Genomic DNA, 20357 nt, shown 5'->3' on the forward strand with positions numbered 1-20357 from the left:
GAAGTCGTGCCTTGATGTTGTTAATGCCCTTCAAAAATTGAATGACCGCCAACAGTCTTTAATAGTTTTTCCTGAAGTGTCCAAGACTCTTACCATTTCCAAAAATGTTATATGGAGGTAATAGGCTTTGAAGATTGATATAATCCCCTCATCCATCGGTTGCAAAAGCGATGTGTTTGGGAGCATGTAAACAACCTTGACATCCAATGGTGTTCTTACTTCAGCAAGGTTTTGAGGATGTCCAGGGACATTATCCAAGAGAAGCAATGCCTTGGCTGGCAAATCATTTTCTTGGCAGCATGGCTTTTATACCCTTGAAAGCGCGTGGTGTCTGTGAATGATACACCAAAATTAAGCTTCAAAGTTCCGGAGACATTTGCACCCAACAAAAGCGTAAGTTTATCTTTTGCAGCTTTACAACCTGGAGCAGAACATTCTTCACAGGAAATGAAGGTGCGTGATGGCAATTTTTTCCAGTAGAGCACAGTCTCATCAACATTAAAAATGAGATCAGGAGAATAACTTCCTTGTTCTACACAGTTTTGAAATTCTTTAGGAAAAGCAGCTGCTGCCGCAACATCTGCACTTGCCACCTCACCACATAATTTGACACTATGGTACTTACTTCGAGACTTAAATCTCATGAACCAACCTTTGCTTCCTGAAAACATTTCTCCACCTCCATCTGTCTTTTTAAGATCCTCAAAAATTGTTTTTGCTTTCTCAGTTATAACAGCCTGCATCAGAGGTATGTTTTTCTGATTCAAGTCATCCACCCATAATGATAATAATTTTTCCATATTTTCATGAAGTTTACCCCTGCTATAACTTACGTGTTTTGCATTTAGTACTGCCGTAGATTGTTGCGCAGACTGTTTTATTCTATCTGCATTTTTCATAATTGTAGTAACAGTCGATGGAGGTAAGTTCATACTTCTACAGACATTAGCACATGTCTGCCCATCTTCCATTCTTCGAATCATCTCCATCTTCTTTTCAAGTGTGATTGATTTCTGCACCTTCTTAACACTGTTGTGTTACCTTTTCTTAATAACTTTGATATCTATGCTTTTTACGTTTATTCGCCCCTTGGTGTCACGTGGTACTATCTAAGTATAAAGGGAATTGCCCTGGGGTAGAGCCAAAATCCAAATGCAACAAAGCCTTCTGAGGTTCTCATAAAATCCTAAGACATTTATTTGTTATCACTGTGCCACTTAGGACAATTAGTTTAAAGGAGAAAATCGTAAACAAGAAGTGAATACCCAGCTGTGACTAACAACCGTGCAATCGTAACTGTAGACACACTACTCAAATCTCCCACTTGGGTTCGCATATTTAGCAAGTGGTGCATCGGATAGTACTAACAAACAACCAAATCAGAGTAAGCAAAAGATTTATTTAACATACTAACATATATACAGTTCATGGAAGTCTGGGAAAGATCATTTCTAAACTACAAATTTATGTGCTATCATAATTATCAAATATGAACAATAAATTCTCATAACTCACATAGGATTAACAATAAAGCTGTTCTATATTACTTCACACATAAAATCCTCATAACTCTCTTAATTGAAACCTAGTAAACATACATTATCACCTTGTATTCACATATCCTAAGGTTATCACTCTTTAAATTATACTTGTCTACTTTCACAACTTATAACTTGCTACAATCCTAAATTTTATCTTTGTTAAGTCCTTAGATCTTGATTCACATATCATTCATTTACACTAATTAACAATAAAATTTCATGATACCGTATTATAGTTATCTCCTGTGCTTGTTCTTCTCTTTACTCGTCCTTGGACCCTCAAATTGATTTCTTCGTGCTGGGGTTAGTATCTGGGATTTTTCGATCATATGCAGGTCCATTCATTTTAGTCGGTCATGCCTTCTTTTCAATAGGATTCTTGGGGCAAAGCCACTCTTTCGCACGTGTTGCCTTTTTATCTAGATTCTGAGGCCTCTTCGCAGACTACCCTTTTCTTCCGGAGTAATGTGATTCACCTCGGACACATAACCTTCCCTGTGAATACACAGCATCTTCCGTTTCCTTCTGCCGGGCATCAGGGCAGAGATTTCACCTCGCGCTCTGGAATCGTCCCTCCACTCGCAAAGTCTACACACCAAAACCACCAGGGGGGGGGGACTACGTGGGGGGGATTCCTAACTCTTTTATATCTCCGCACCCTATTGGCGCCTTCATAATCTTCCTCCCAAGACTCATCGACAACGCTCAACGCGATATCTCTCGGTAAAGGATTTCTTCTTTTCTGCCTACTCATCATGTGCCATGTGCACACGATATGCTTGCGCCAACTTCCTTTAATCCTGTGCTCTTGGCCTTGGATTACGCTATAATTATCATTAAAAATTGTGAGTCATTCATCTAAGTTTTGTCTATCTAATTCCTAGGAATGGTATACCGCTTTAATCATACATTAATGTTCTTTTTCTCTAGAATTTCACCGCCAATATTTAACTAGCTTAAGTAATCTTTCTACATAATGGAATAACACTCTTTTTTTATGCATTTTCACAATTATTATCTTTTTGTTTAATATATCCTAATTTTGTTCACGTATGTGTAATTTACACTTTCAAATATGCAAAGACCCTATAATAGAAAATTTGCAAGCAAATTTTCTATTATAGGGTCTTTGCTTGTTAAATTATGAAAGAATAAATTCTCTTAGGAATTTTATCAATCACAATTTAACAACACCAAGTTCTGCTAACTTTTCTGCACTTCTTTTATCAGACATGGTATGCAATTACGTACTTTATCAATTTAAATACATATGTATGTAAAAAAAAATTAAATAGAACAATTAGGTAGATACAACAGTAAAACTAGGTTTGATACATATACGTCGTAGTAGCTCGGTAAACACTCAAACACTAGAGTGCCTGCTAGCATCGTTTCTCAGTCAGACCACACTACAGTAAGAAAGCATGCGTAGGCATCTGCCATTATTGTGAATTGGCATAAATTGAATCATCATAAACCAAGGGCTGCCTGTATGTCATTCTCTTTAATTATTGTTTTCTAATATATCCTAAACAATAACATTGCTTGTCACCTTCCCCATCTCCTCCTCACTCTACACTGATTTAATTGCAATTGAAGAAACTGAGATTGCCAGGGCTATGGTGATTTCTCTTGCTTTAATCATATGGTTAGGTTGACAGTGAGAGAGCTATAATCACTCTGACATGAACATGTTAAAGATCTTCTGACAGAGATAGGAATGAATACATTAAGAAAAACACAGATGGTGATTTAAGGATATACAGGAGTAAGTGGATCTGTCTTTGGAAGATATCTTGATATCTTCCAAAGATATCTTGACATGGAATGGGAAGGCTTGGGAGGAGTATCTATGGAAGTATGGAGGCAACCAGCTGCTAATAACAATAAGAATAATAACAAGAATTAAATCATGTTCTAGAGGAAGATGTGACTATTGATGTGTAGTCATTATCACACACAATACCTACAATCTTTAACCACGCTACCGGCCAAGACTTCTATAGATGTCAAGGTTATCATGGATGCGAAGTGCATATTAAAATTGTAATACCATTGATATTACATTGAAATATATGATGGATACAAAGCATATGAGGATGCGTATTTGATCCATAGTTCATAGTTATACTATGGATCAAATACGCATCCATAGTATATCCACAGGCACAGGGCCCAGGACGAAGGGGACTCTGAAATGGGGTATCGAAAAAATAAACAGTATTATATTTTAGTTTTCAAATTTTAAATTTTGCCACCGTGGGAGCTGAGTCATAAACATATATTATAATATTTATGAACAAAATTTCTATTGTATTTGTTTTTTTCCCAAAAACATGGGAGACCAAAAATAAAATCTTGCACAGGGCCCATGAAAAGCTAGTTATGGCACTGAATGTGATGGCCCAATGAAAAGGTTATTAAATAAAATTATAACTAGAAGGTTAAAGAAAAGTAGTGCCTTCTGCGTGTGCAAGAGGAGCAGGCTAGCTTTATGCTGAAAAGCTATGTATCGATAACATTTTCATTATAAGACAAATCCTAGAAAACAGAATTGCCAAAGGGCAGGAAACTGATTTGACTTTTGTAGATTATGAAAGGCCCTATGATTCAGTTCTCATCAGACTCTATGGATCAATGAAGAAGATGAATACAAGTGAGTGAGTTGATCATCAATTTAAAGAGAATACACAGAAATTGCAGAGCAGCTGTTAAGTGTGGGGGACTGATATCAGCTGAGTTTGCAACATTCAGATTGTAACCACCAGAGTGGTTTATTAACTTTATCTTTTCAGTTAATAACACAGATTCGGATCTGGGATATTATTATAAAAATAAATTAACCAAAGATTTAAATAGATCGAGTGAGCAACAAAGTAATTCAAAATTAATAACTTTATTTACAAACAAATAATATTAATATAAAATATGGTATTGCATTGTTAAAATGTTTATGTTTCACAAGCTCTTTATACAAATCTGCATTATAACTAAAACTAATGTTCTCGAGAGAAGAGGGCCTGCAAACTTAACAGACATAAAGAACAATAAACATCACATAAAGTTTTCTTATTTTTTCTCTCCAAGATCACAGGATTTGATAAAAGCACACAAACAAAAGCAGTTATAGTTTCTTCTTCTCTCAACAGTGGCCATTGAAATATAATTAACTCATTCATCTTTCTTTCTCTGTGAAAACAAACAAAAAAATAATAAAAATCTGTGCGCAATTCTTCTTGAGTAAGATAATATCTTTCAAATCTTTGTTAAAATGTTAGCACTGATATTTTCTATTTTCTTTGGAATACAAAGAGATTTTAAAGTGTCTATTTTTTTCCCCCTTTCTGGAGACGTCTTCCTTATCCTTAACCCCAAAAGTTAATCACTTTCAAGTTAACATTGTTTAACTAAAATAAGTTTGCTGCTTAACAAAGCAAAATGATATGCCAGTTGCTCACTCCTTCCCATCTTTTTTTTTTTTTTTGACTCGAGAAACCTCTTTTCCTTTAATCTAATTTCTCCCCTAAATTTCCATCTTTCGGAACCTATATTCTGTATGAATCAACAGCTGTTCTTTTATTTCCTCTATTACTACATCAACTTCCTCTTCAGAAATGCAATCTTTGCACAAGTGCATTACTGAATAGTGCCTAAACTTGTGCTCCCACATTTTATCATTATTCAAATTAATCAATAAACAGAAATCTTAACAGCAGGTACTAAGGAGCTGATAACTTCTGCATAACTTGTAAGTACTAATAGTGAATCAAATCAGTTATCTTTTCAATTAAAAATCGGCCAGATGTAAGTGCCTGCTGTGCCTACCATGCAACGATAAAATACAGGAACAAAGTCAAACGACGAAAGAACACTTCGTGCCTTGCCAGAGCAGTGCTACCAATCACTGACAAAACATAGAATGCCAAAGCTGTAAAATTGATGTTAATGATAAAAAATAAAAAAAAAGGGTATATACCAGTGGTGGGCGGTGAAAATTTTAAGTGGTGGTGCTGCATATACAAAAAAAAAAAAAAAAAACACTTTTTTTTTCCTAATCAGTAACGAATTTATTAATAAATAAATTAACATATTAAAAAGTGCTTTATTAAAAATATTTCATCTTCACCACGAACAAACACCAATAATAAAAGTTTCATATCAATAGCAATGACAAGTGCAAACTTGTCATTGCTATTGATATCGGCGTTAGATTGCAGTACATACATTTGTTTCGTGTAACGATAACTGAAAAAATATAATTCTTTTCATATTTTCAACAGACACTCGTCGTAATTCAGCCTTGTATCAATAATAAATAAATAATTATATGTTATTTTAACAAAATAAAATAAGATTTACAAAAAAAAAATAGTTCACCACGAACACGTGCCAATAATAAACATTTCATATCTCACAGAAATAATGAGTGCAAGGCATAAGATACACTGCCCAAGCCGCAGTGTATCTAATGACATAATGTGCAACGACAGCAAACGAATATCGGCGTTAGATCGCAGTGCATTTGTTTCATGTAACGATAATTGAAAAAATATTATTCTTTTCATATTTTCAACAGTGACACTCGTCATAATTTTCAGCCTTGTATCTATAATAAATAAATAATTATATGCTATTTTAACAAAATAAAATAAGATTTACACAAAATAGTTCACCAGGCACGTGCACCAATAATAAACATTTCATATCTCACAGAAATAAGGCACGTAAGCATACTAAAAATACACTGCCATTTGAGCAGTTACAGTTGGGAATGACGTAACATGCAATGACAAGAGCAACGAATATCAGCGTTAGATCGCAGTGCATTTGTTTCGTAATCTAAAGCGTTAATCAAACAATTTCAATTATTAACTATTCAATCAATGTCAAAGCATAAGCTGTAACCTTTAACATGTTGTACTGCATTTATATAATGTCGTAAGCATTGTTATTATTTATAAACACAAACAAAATTTAATTTTTTCATTTTTTCCTTGGGGGTACTGCAGTGTTGCAGTGCTTATGTATGGGCTGTGGTATATACTGTGCGATTTCTGTTGCCACTGGCTACATGTTTCCTGCACAAAAATAGATGAATCGCCACACGTTATTTATTGGCCTCAACCAGCCCTTTTTCTGTTTACTGTGTCTCCTTTCTGTAACACAGCTTCTGAACTTAAATAAACAAGTTGAAAACCTCAAACAGCACTTTAATACTATGAATGAAACTTTCTCCTCCAAAATCTGAACACTGGAAGCTAAGTGTGAATTACTTGATGATTAGCACCGCAACACAAATGCACCCTTGCCCATTAATGAACTCTGCGACCTAATTGCATCAACAGTACATGAATTGATCACAGCCAAAAACAAAAAATTCAACACCACTTTTTAAACTTTCTGACGGAAAATGGTAAATCATGAAAAGAGGATATCAGCAAATTAGCAGGAGAATGGAACTTTGATTCTAGAAATATTGTCAGGTGCCATAGTTTTGGACCCATAAATAAAAGAAAGGACAGCAAGAACTTTAAATGCCTTGTGAAAGTGACTTGCGACACACCGACAAGCACATCTAAATTAACAGCAGAGATTAATAACGAGTTCAAGAACACTTGGCCCCAATTGCTTAATACATGCTCAACCTGACCTAACATTTGCCCAAAGAGAACAAGGACGTCATCTTCGAAAACAACTTGAAGAAACATGCCAAAATGGAGACAACAGTTGGATCATTGACTACAAGTAAGTTAAATTACTGCAAAAATCAAGTGACACCTAGTAACCGGCATGGAGACAGTATGCAGGCAGTGCATAGGAAATTGGCAAGACCCTTGAGGTCAAATATATGTCCCACAGAACCTTGCATATCTGCTTCACTAACATCCGTGGTCTCAACTCCAACCTGTCCATTACCATCTTCGGTCTACCAAATCCCACCTACTCATTTTTGGCAAAAATTCAAATCTCACCTCCCCCCAGCATTATTGATCTCAATCTTCCAAACTACACACTCTTTAACTCCATTTGACCCAAGGGTGGCATCTACACATATATCTGCTCTGACATAGCTTGCCAGAGACCACCCAACCTACAACTGTCCAACTTTGATCTTCTTTGATTGAAAATATCTCTTCCCTACTCAGTCAAATTCATTTGCGTTCTCTATCGCTTTCCTAATGCCACCAACTACTCTGAGCTCTTTAATTTCCTCTCCTTAAAAATTGATTTCCTCCAGTCGCACTTTCCCAACAGCAAAATCATCCTCTTAGGAGATTTTAATGTCCACAATACTAAATGGCTTTCCTCCTCCAGTTGCAGAGATCTTGCAGACAGAGCTGCTGAAACATTTGCCATCACTAATCTTACACAAATTATTCAAATGCCAACCATAATAGCAGATAATCCGAATCACTCCCCAAACACTGTAGATCTCTTCCTCACTAATAACGCTTCCAAATAAACTGTAAATGTAGCAAGTCCCCCCCCCCTAGGTAATTATGACCACAATCTAATGTTCATATCCTACCCCATGCAACAACACTTGCACAGTCACTCCCATACAAGAGTAGTTTGCATTATAACAGTGCCAAGTGGGATAACCTCAGTGACTTCTATGCCTCATTCTCAGATTGGACTATTGTTTTCGGCCTTTCAAAGTAAACATATGTAGCAAATTTATTACCAAAGTAATCCTCGCTGGCATGGAAACATACATTCCCCACACTACTCTGAACTGCCATCCCATAACTAAACTCTGGTTCTCCAAAATATGTGCCAAAGCTGTACAAATGAAAAATCAAGCATACCACAGCTGGCTGAAGTCAAGAACTCCATCCTCCTTTAGTGCTTATACTCAAGCCCAAAACAGATGCAAGAAAAAAACTATCAATGCTTCCAAAACAGAGTTAGAAAACACAAAAAGTAGGAAACTTGCAGCTTGTCCAAATGCGAGCCTTTTGGTCTCTTGCCAAAGCATCATCATCATAAAATTCTTGACATGTACCCTCAAGGGGTGTACAGGATATGATAGTACTACATGAAAAACTTACATCACCACTAATTTAATATCTACAATTTTCCTCCAAATCAATCTCTTACCAGTCAAAACACTAACATTATCAAATCTTATATTTCTGTCTTCTAAGGCATTTTTTACTGTATCAATTCACCTATATCTTGGTCTTCCTTTAGGTGTTTTTCCTGCCAACCTAGCAAAGAACATTTGTTTTGCTAATCTTTCCTCTCCCATTCAGTTTAAGTGCCCATACCACCTGAGATTAGCTCTGCTAACACATTCCTAAATGCTAATAATTCCAAGTTCTTTCCTAATATCAGATTTTTTAATATGATATCATATTAAAGATTTGTGGTGTCAACAGATGGCAACATTGATGCTATCTGTTCACACCCCTAATCATTCTCAGGACTCTCATATCTGTGGTCTCTAGTCTTTGTTAAGTGTTTTATTTCTAACCCAGCTCTCAGATCCGTAGGTTAAAATTGGTTTGAACACTGTCTTGTATACAGCTAATTTAGTGTTTTGACCGATTTCTATCTTATTCCATAGAAATTTATTCAGTTGACTTCCTAGCATTCCAGCTTTGTCGATGCTGTTGTATATTTCCATATTTAATTTACCATCTTCACTAATAATCGTACCAAGTAGCTGAAATGTTTTACTTGTTCTACAAGTTCTTCATTCAAAATGCAGTTGATGTTTTCAATGCTTCTGCCTATTTTCATTGTCTTTGTCTTTTTATTGCTGACCTTCACACCAAATCTATTACAAGAGTTATTCAATTTAGTCAGGGAATCTTGCAGACTTGCACCGGATTTATTTAGAAGTATAACATCATCTGCATAAAGTAAAGAGCTGACATTAACATCTCCAATTTTGATATCAGGTTTAATACCACTTTCCTTCATAATGTGACCCATACAGATAATGAATAACAGAGGGGATAACGTACATTCTTGTCTGACACTAGATTTAACATTAAACCATCTTCCTGTATTTCCTCCAATTCTAACTGCTGACTTACAACTCGAATAAATACAAAGTATTGCTTGATATAATGCCCCATTGATAAAGCATATAACTGTAGCATTTCAAATAGCTCTTCTCTTGGCACCGTGTCATATGCCTTTTCCAGATCTACAAAACTTAAATATAGATCTTTGTTATATTTCCACAATTTCTCAACTATTTGTCATAAAGTGAAAATCTGATCCTGACAGCCTCTATATGCCATTAATCCAGCTTATTCTTCACCAAGCTTGCTTTCCACAATCCTTCTCAACTGTTTCTCAAATATACTTGCATAAATCTTACCAGAAACACTCAGTAGGGAAATACCTCTGTAATTCTCACATTCAGTTTTATTTCCCTTTTTGTATATGGGGTACTATGAGAGCTGTACTCCAATCATCCAGAATTCGTCCCTCTGTCCAGGCTTCCTGAACTATGAAGTGCAGCCACTGTAAGACTTTTAAACCTCCATACTTGAGCATTTCTGATCAAATATCCTCTACTCCCTCTGTCTTTCCACATTTCAGACTTTTGATGGCTTTTTTCTACTTCAAGTATGGATATATATTCCAGTTTTTGCATGATGCCTGTTAAATGTCTTCGGCCACTGTGCTGTCACTGCTTGGTTAATTTAGCAGTTTTTTGAAGTAATTACTCCATGCATCAATGATATTTTTTTTTCAGTTTTCATGTCACCTTTATCATCTCTAATTCCTTTTACAGCACTCTTTCCTCCATTTCTGACTTTTTCATCAACCTCCACAATATCTTGCCACCTTCTTGATATTTATTTTCTATGTTCTTACCAAAGTCTTCCAATAGCTTTTGTTTAGCTAGTTTTACACAGTGTTTAGCTTTCTTACATTTGTCTCTGTATTCTCTAAGAGCACAAGCTGACTTATTTGCTAGGAACTTTTGATATGCTTTCTTCTTCTTCTTTTCCTTCACTGCCTCTTTAGCTTCATGTGTCCACCATGGAGTTCTGATTTTTCAATCCTTGCAGACAAGCTCACCACATGCCTCTCTGGCTGAATCAATCAATATTTTCTTTAGGATTTGCCACTGAATCTCCAAGGTTTGGCTGGTGTTCTCAAATTCTTTCATTTTTTATTGAATAATCTTTGCGTATTTTAGTCTACAGTTCACATCTGAGAGCTGCTCAACCTTTATTCCCTTTAAAACTTTCTTACATGTTCTTCTTTTCAATATAGATTCATTTTATCCTGCTCAAGACTAAATGGTGATTACTTCCAATTTCAAATCCTTTGTACACTCTAGTGTCCTGCAACAGTGAGAAAACATCACTATTAACAATAACATAGTCAATGAGACTTTTCTTATTCCTTGCCTCTTCTCTCCATGTGAGTTTGTGCACACTTTTATGTTGGAACATTGTGTTAGTAATAACTAGTCCATGTCCTGATCAGAAATCCAACAGTTATTTGCCATTATTATTAGCTTTGCTCTTTTCTTCAAATTTTCCCAAAATATTTTTGTATGTCTGACAGTCATTTCCTACTCTGCTATTTAGATCCCCAACAATGACCTACTTTTCCTTTTCATTATGTCAGTTGCTTTCTCTAAAGCCTCAAAGAAATCCTCCACTTCTACCTTAGTAGAACCTTCTGTGGGATCATAGGCACAAATAAGTCTCATTGTCCAGTTCTCCATTCTGATATTTGCCCACATCACTCTACTTGACATTGCCTGCCATTCAAGAGATCAGCCTCATATTTAGTGTTGAATAATATGGCTACTCCTTCTTTTCCATGATTGTCATTGCCTGAATATAACATTTTGTATTTATTACTCAGAAAGATCTCGCCAGATTTTGTCTTTTTTGTTTCAGTCACCCCTATTATGTCGATCTGGTACTTATCCAATTCCTCAGCTAGCTCCATTTCTTTACCATTCAGACTTCTTATGTTGATAGTACCAATCTTAAACTCTAGTGATGTTGAGTTCGGGTGTGTTTCAGGATTTGTTCCAGTAGCTGACTTTTCGCTGTTCGCCCTGGTTCCCTAATGAAAAGAACGGGGCCTTGTTTAACCGGGCGACCTCCCAGCCAGCATGAAATTTTGACATGGTACCATCATTTTATATTGTTGTTTAAGCCAATAAGAATACAATTTGGTCAGCTAAATCCCAAATTGCCAGCCCATCCTGGTTCATTCAGTATCCAGCTAGATATCTAACATGGTGCACCACAAGAAGGTGAGGATTGGGCATTAGGTCAGAAGTTTTGGTCATTTCTCTGCATTCCTTTAAAAGATATATGGAGGTCTCCTCTCAGTTATACAGTTTTGCCCCTTAAGCACTTGTCAAAGCAATTGTTCGTAACTTTTGCATACTATTCCCATCCATATCACACCCAGATGGCTTGATTACATCATCACCAACAGAAAAAAAACAATCTCCTAGCTTCATACTTTGCCTCCAATGCACACATAACTGACAATGGTAAATGCCTCTAACCATTCCAGATGCCCAATATACAATACCCCTATATCCTTTTGCCAAAAAAGGATCAGAAAAATATTGTCCAAATTAGACACAATAAAGTCTACTGGCCCTGATCGCATTCGTCCAATTGTCCTGAAAGTTTGTGCACCAGAACTGACTCCTATCCTATAGCCCAGAAATTGGCCTATATTCAACCCACTCCTAAGAGGGGCAACAAATCACTGCCATCTAACTACTACCCTATCTCATTCACCTCAGTCCTATCTAAAGTAATGGAGAAAACAATCAATTCCAACTCCTACACTAACTCAAAAGCTAATAAATGACCACCAGTATGGATTCTGTCAATGCCGATCAACAGGAGATCTACAAACACACACATCACCCATCTCTAGAGAAATGCCATGAAGAAGTCTGGTGAATTTCAAGTGGGTGCACTTGATATCTTCAAAGCTCTTGATCGGGTCTGCACAAAGGCTTTCATTTGGTCTGTCTCAGGACTTCTGCAGTTGGATTGCCAGCTTTCTGTCTGAATGCACACTGTGTATGTGTGTGTGTGTGTGTGTGTGTGAGAGAGAGAGAGAGAGAGAGATGACGGTTCCTTATCCTTTCACCATTCAACTAATGCCAGGGTTCCACAAGGTTCTGTTCTCTCACCAAACCATCTTCATTCTGTATATCAATGATTTACTTCGGCTGACCTCCAACCAAATACACAGTTCTGCAGCACATTACACTCCTCATTTTCATCTGATAAACCTTACTCTACACAACATCTCAACCTACAGAACATCAACCACCACTGACCTCAATTCTGATCTCCAAGCCATCCTCCATTGGGGTTCAGATAACCTTGTCAATTTCAATGCTAATAAAACCCAGTTCTGTCTTACTACTCATAAAAAAGAACCGTTTTCTCCTAGTATTATTTTTGACAACACAACCAAATTTCCAGACAATTTGAGATTTCTCTTCTTGGAATTACCCTGACATCAAGCCTCTCCTGGCATAAACACATCACAACCATTATATCCTCAGCTTCTATAAAACTAGGATTTCTCTTTCGCTCAAGATGTTACTTCACCCCTGAACATCTGTTAACCTTATACAAATCACAAATCTGCCCAGCTATTAATACTGCTCTCACATATGGAGAAGGGCCCGTAAAAGCTTCCTGAAATGCTTGCCTCAATAAAGAGGACAAGAATTAGACTAATTAATGACTCATCTCTTACAAACTCATTCCTCCCACTTTCGCACAGACTTTTGGTTTCTGCAATATGTGTAAAATACACATATTGCAGAATATGTGCAAAATATTTCTATGGGAAATGTTCATCTGAAATAGCATCAATAATTCCCCCACTTAGTACTAAGCTCATTGGAACATGTGCAGCTGCTGCTGAACATCCCTTCACAGTATATTGAAACCGACAGAACAAGTTTCTTTTCCTCCTCCTTCATCCCTGCAACTGCTGTATTACGGAACAGTCTATCCCCTGTTATGTTTCCCAAGGAATACAATATACAGTCTTTTAAATCAAATGTAAGCAAGTTCCTCCTTTAACAACCCATATATGGTACTAATGTACTATAGGTTGATCAACCAAACTCTCATGTATGGGCTTAATATAAAAAATAATAATAATAATAATAAAATAAAAAAATAACATGCTGACCAAAAGCATAAGCAAATTCACTGCTCATTGCGTAAACAATGATTTCTTTTATATAAAGATTTCTTTTATACAAAGCATTACTAGAGAAATTTATGATTATCAGAACTAATGCATTATTATTTTAAATTTAGTGAAATGTTTATATATAAATAATAAAAACTAAAATTTAGCCTTTCCTTTTTAATTGTTTTTTTTTTTTTCTAAATTGGTCATCACTAAAAAAAAAAAAAAAAAAAAAAAATTGATATCGCTAAAATAACAGATATCCTACAGAATGTCACTGACCTAGTTTAGGATCTGGATCTACCTTGATGCAATGTTGGCATTGCAATGCTTTGTATAGAACAATGAGAATTGAAATAAGAGACAGTGTCATTCGTCCTCAACTATTTGTCAGCAATCAAAGTGATGACTGCTCAAAATCAGGAGGGCATTGATTTTATGATGAGAAAATTTTACAGCATGGGAGGACTAAAAGTTAATTTTACAAAGGCAAAATATTTGGTGGGTTGGTGGAGAAGGAGAGCTTTAGACCTCCTAGCTAGTAAAGTTCTAGGCAGTACATTATCTGAGATAAATGTGATCTATTATTTATAAGTAAAGAACATAAGAAAGATGCAGATGATCATGTCACCCAAGCCTGTAATGCTATTAAGCAATTGAATGCTGTGTTGTAGAGTAGACACTCAACAGGAAACTAAGAGGAGAAACTAAACTGAAATCCATCCTTCTCTCCAAATGACAATGGAAAGAAGGATGGATTTTAAGTGTGAGATAGAGGTATATAAGAACCTCTGGAGATGAAGAATGTGCATATCTTATCTTGAAGAATTTCAGAATGAGACCATTACAGAGAGACTGATTTTGCAAGAATTGTGACGAACTGCTTGAATCATCAACTTTACAATGACATGTTCAATGGATCCCCCTTCTCCAAGAGAGAGAGAGAGAGATGGCCCAAGAGAGTGATGAATTGGTCACCACCACTAGGAAGACAGAAGAGAAGACAGTCTCAACTGACATGAAGAGGAGATGATGAGAGCCAGAGGGTTGCAAGAAGGTACCTAAGATTGCAATAGGGAAAGAGATTACAAGGCAGCCACTGAGCAATGGATTTAAAATACTTTGAAATGTAAAAAACTAAGTGGGACACTATTTAGAAGCTCAAAGAAGAACTAAACTACATGACTCATACCTAGACCACAATCATGCACAGCATTATTTGGTTGTTAGTTGCAGCTATCAGCAACACAGTGACCATACTCCACTCCCACCCTCCAAAACTACTTCCCACCCCATTGATCTAAACTTTTTTTTTTTATTTGTTTAAAATTGCTCAAAGAAGTCAATTATTCATTCTGGATTCCTTGTGTATAAACCTTCAGAGATTTGTTATTGCTGCGTAGCAAAATGCCTTCTCTGGTTTACATACAAAAGTATATTCATGAAAAATATAAGCACAGTAATAAGAAAACTAAATCTGCAAAAAAAAAAAATAAAAAATCTCAAAATATAAAGACCTCATCTAAAACATGTTTTACAACAATCTTTTAAAAATAAGACACTGCAGTAAAACATATATACTTCATTATACTATCAATATAACTAAGGAAACAAGACTTCTTTTTACCTGTAACAACTGATCAGAACTAACTACAACTTCTTCTTCTTTTTGCTTCACTCCAATACTGCCTTTTAAGATGACTTGGCAAGGCTGTTCACCTAGGTGAGGAATTAAGTTCCTCAAGCATAAAAGAACACCCAAAATTACAGGGATAGGATGTTCATCCTGAACTGGAAGTACAAGATCTAAAAATAAACAAAATAATTTCACATGAATGCAACAGTATAAAAATGAAAAATACAAAAAACTGCATTAATCCTTCCTGCAGTCCCAAATGAAAAATGTCCTAAAATTAAGTAGCTACTAGAAAAACATCTAGTACCAACTTCAAAAGTGAATCCTTTTATCTCATTCTCATTGATTAATCTAATATAAATACTCAAAGTGCTCTGAATCAGGGTACTCTGAATCTGCAACTTCACTTAATTTTATGACTTTAGCATACTATCTGTACAAACAAATGTACAAATGAATAAAATAAACAACAAATAAGTTTAATTAAAAATAATAATAATAAATAAACCTTCAGATATTTGTTATTGCTGCTTAGCAAAATGCCTTCTCTGGTTTACATACAAAAGTATATATATCACATTAATATGCTAGGAATATGTTTTATGGTATTTTTCCACAAAAATAAAATATCACATATCATAACGGCTGAACTGGATAAGGGTAATGGGTTTACAGCGATACTGCTGGACCTGGCTAAGGCCTTTGACAGGATACCACATGGAAGTCTAATCCGTAAACTACAACATATGGGAATGGATATAGGGTTGGTGAGATGGATAGGAGAGTAGTTGATGGAGAGATACCAGAGAGTGGTTTACTCAGGAGTAGAGTCCAAAAGACGGCCTGTGACTAGTAGTGTGCCGCAGGGTTCTGTTCTTGGACCACTGCTGTTTAATTTATTCATTAACGATATAGGGAAGGATCTGAGAGGAATGGTTCATTTGTTTGCCGATGATGCTAAGTTGAGTAGGGCAATAGTGAATGTAGAAGATATCAAAATTTTGCAGGATGAATTGGATAGATTGGAGGTCTGAGCTAAGGAGAATGGATGTCAATTTAATGTGGCAAAATGTAAGGTTATGCATTTTGGGGTGAAAAGATTCATCTCATCTCATCTCATTGGTAACGGGTTGAGTCCATTGAGAAGAAAGGTTCTCCACTTATCACGATCTTTAGCCATCTCAATCATGACTCTATAGCTGGGTAGATGCGAGTGTTCTTTCAGCAACTTTATTCAAGTACTTCTTGGTCTGCCTCTAGGTCTTTTTCTTCCGATATATCCATTCAGAGCTAAATATGAGAGTCTATGAGGGGGCCATTCTCTGAATATGACCAAACCATCTCAGTTGATGCTTAATGATTATGTCTATTATATTATCTGGGAAGTCTAAATCTGTTCTGACTTGATCATTAGTCTTATGTTGCATCCAGTGGGTGTTATTAATTTTTCTGAGGCATTTCATTTCAAATGCTTGAAGTTTCTTGATTGGTTGTTGAGTTAATCTCCAGGCTTCTGAAGCATAAGTAGCCATTGGGATAATAATTGTTTTATTATTATTATTATTATTATTATTAAACAAGACCTCGTGGAGTCAAAGACTCATCTAGGAGGTCCTTTTATCTCACACACATCTCATCATACCGGGTCTTAAACACATTCAAACTCCTTGCAGACACCACACTCTCAGGAAAGGCATTCCAATCATTCACAACTCTGCAAGAAAAAAACCTGCCTCTCACTCCCCTACTCACACCCTCTTTATACAGTTTCCAGGCATGACCTCTGGTTCTCCCCTGATCTCCCACTATTCTCTGTAGAACTTCTCCACCATTGATCCTATAACAACCCCTTAACAACTTGTAGGTCTCTATCATATCTCCCCCTCTTCCTTCTCTCCACTAGACTCTGCAAATCACATCTTTTCAATCTTTCCTCATACTCGACATTCCAGAGGTCAGAAACTACCTTAGTCAGTTGCCTTTGGACCCTTTCCAACATCTCTTCATCCTTCTGAAAACCAGGTGACCAAATCTGGGCACAATAGTCCATGTGTGGCCTAATCAAAGCCTTATACAATGGAACAAGAATCTCCCTACTTCTACACGTCAGTGTCCTCCTCATCATTCCCAGAAGTCTTTGTGTTGTCTTCACAATTTTGGCGATGTGTCCCCTAAATTTTAGATCCTTATCCACTATCACTCCCAGATCTCTTATTTCCTCTACTTCCAACAATATATTCTTACCAAGCATAAATTCTGCATCCCATCTTTGTTTTCCAAATTTTAAAACCTTACATTTTGCAACATTAAACTCACATCCCCATTTGCTTGCCCAATCACTCAATTTATTCAAGTCTTCTTGCAAGGCCACAACATCTTCACTACTCTTTATGGTTCGTCCCAACTTTGCATCATCTGCAAACAACTGAATATCTCCATCCAAATCTTTGCCAATATCATTAATATACAAGTTAAATAGTAATGGCCCTAAAACAGATCCCTGAGGCACTCCACTAGTGACTTTCCTTTTCCTGGATATTGCACCCCCATACACAACTTGTTGATACCTATCAGATAGCCAGTCTCCAATCCAATGCACTAATCTAATATCCAACCCCATCTGCTCTAGTTTGACTGTCAACTTATCATGAGGTACTCTATCAAAAGCTTTTGCAAAATCCAAATATATTACTGTGTATCCTTCTCCTCTGTCCAAGGAAGCAGTCACTTTATTGTAATAAGTAAGTAGATTACTAAAACACGACCTCCCTTTAGCAAATCCATGCTGTCCATCAAAGATTATACCATTGTTGTCAACTCAACTCTGGATCCTAGTTCTCACAAGCTTCTCCAACAACTTAACCACAACACCTGACACACAGATAGGCCTATAGTTTGATGCTTGAGTTCGATCACCTCCTTTATGAAGTGGCACAATCTTGCCCTCCTTCCACTCTTTAGGGATTTGACCAAGTGCAAGACTCGTATTAAAAAAATATGTCAAGGCAGGTGTCAACTCTCTGGCACATTCCTTCAGAATACGCGGTGATATATTATCAAGTCCCACAGCCTTATTTACATCTAGTTTACTCAACTCCCCAAACACCTCTTGCTCACTTACAGTCAGTCTCTCCTCCCCATCATCAACTGCTCTTAATCTCTCCATGAAGTCACATTCACAAGATTGAAAGATCTTTATGAACTGTTCATTAAGTATCTCCACCACACATTCTGCAACAGCTGTCTTTATACCATTTCCTCCAATCAATGTCATCCTTCCATAATCATTCTTTCTTTTGCTGGCTACATATCGAAAGAACTCCCTAGGATTCTTTTTAGCTTCATTAGCTAACTGCTGTTCATACCTCTCTTTAGCTACTCTCACCAACCAAGTCACTTTCCTTGCCTGGTCTTTGTAGAACTCATGAAATTGGTTACTTCCACTTCTCTTATGCTGCCTCCACAATGCCCTTTTTCTCTGTATTGCATGCTTAATCTCTTTATTCATCCATCTCACACCTAACTTATTTAACCTTCTCACCCGTGGTATACATTTAGACATTGCATCCACTAAATATTTTTTGAAAATCCCCCAAGCTGCATTGATCTCTTTTCCAGCTAACTTCTCATTCCATGCTACACCTGCAAGCTGTCTCCTGAGCTCTTCATAATCACCCCCTTTGTAGTTCCACATATACCCTTTTTTCACTGGGGTCCTTGCACTGCTGGCAACCACCCAAGTAATCACCTCATGGTCACTTTCACCAATTGGTGGATGATTTGATACCTCATTGATAATTACATCCTCCGATGAGATGACCAAATCCAAGACCCTTAATCCTCTTGTGCCCTCTGTTACATACTGTCTGAGGTAGTTATCCCTCAAAAACTCAAGAAACTCATTTTCTTTACTTCCAGTTGCTATCTCTTCATTCCAGTCTATATTGCCATAATTAAAATCACCCATAATGATCACCCTTCTCTTATTTGCTTGGCTTATTTGACTATACAATTCACTATCACCACCATCCACATTACCAGGTCTATAACAACATCCCACCAAGTATTTGATTCTATTCACCTCTATCTCACACCATACTGCCTCAAAACCACTGGCCCCATTTCCCTCTTGCATCTCTACCTTGTATGGACATAACTCTTTCTCTATCATCAATAGCACTCCCCCTCCCTTTTTACCCCTTCTATCCTCACGAAACACATCATACCTTTCCATCTCTATTCCTGCCAGGATGTCATCCTCATCTAACCATGTCTCACTTATCCCGACAATCTCTGGGTGCCCAGACGCAATTAGTGCAACCATTTCATCCGCCTTGTTTCTTATACTTCTAGCATTGGTATACAAACACAACAACTCATTTCTGGATCTACAGCTAGTTCCACTGATACCACTCACTCGATGTGATCTCTCCATGCTGGACTGGGGCCATTTCCCTTTCTGCTTCTTCATTTTAGAACCCTTTGCAATTCCATCTGTTTCCTTTTGATCCCTGATCATCCCATTACTTTCCTGCCTACACATTCTCTCACCTCCTCTTGGAGCATCCACCTTTCTCACGCTGTGTATCCCTGTCCACCCTGAGCCTCGCCGTTTCCCTGCTCCTCTTGCACACCCATTCTCTCATTTTCTATACTCATACCACTCACTTCCACATTCATTTCCACTCCTTCAATCTCTCCTGTCTTACTCTCCTGCTCTTCCACATCACTCCCCTCTCGATCTGATTCATTCTCTCTATTCACTTCTCTACCTTCCAGCAGCAGTCTCTCCAAGCAACTCACACCATAACCACTCAAATGCAGTCCATCGCTCCCATACAGCTCACTTCGTCCCTCAAACTCATTCCACACATTAACAAACTCTACTCCCATCTCCTCACACATTTCAGCCAGAATATCATTCATAATCCTTGCTCTCCGCCTCATTTCACCACAATCATACCTAGGCAACACACTGACCACCCTTCCTGTCACACTATTCT

The 20357-nt window shown here is 36.9% G+C and overlaps 1 protein-coding gene across 1 annotated transcript in view; it reads right to left on the reverse strand.

The window, feature by feature from the left end:
- htt (huntingtin) overlaps window positions 1-20357 on the reverse strand; it is a 1164033-nt gene that overhangs the window by 1004481 nt on the left and 139195 nt on the right. Inside the window, exon 7 of the mRNA XM_090393484.1 lies at window positions 15346-15524. Coding sequence (XP_090249610.1) covers window positions 15346-15524 — 179 coding nt within the window. The remainder of the gene's footprint in view (window positions 1-15345; window positions 15525-20357) is intronic.

This window comes from Typopeltis vanoorti, chromosome 5 (assembly GCF_054136105.1).
Source record: "Typopeltis vanoorti isolate ZY-2024b chromosome 5, IOZ_Tvanoo_1.0, whole genome shotgun sequence".
In the NCBI taxonomy this organism is placed as follows: Eukaryota; Metazoa; Arthropoda; class Arachnida; order Uropygi; family Thelyphonidae; genus Typopeltis; species Typopeltis vanoorti.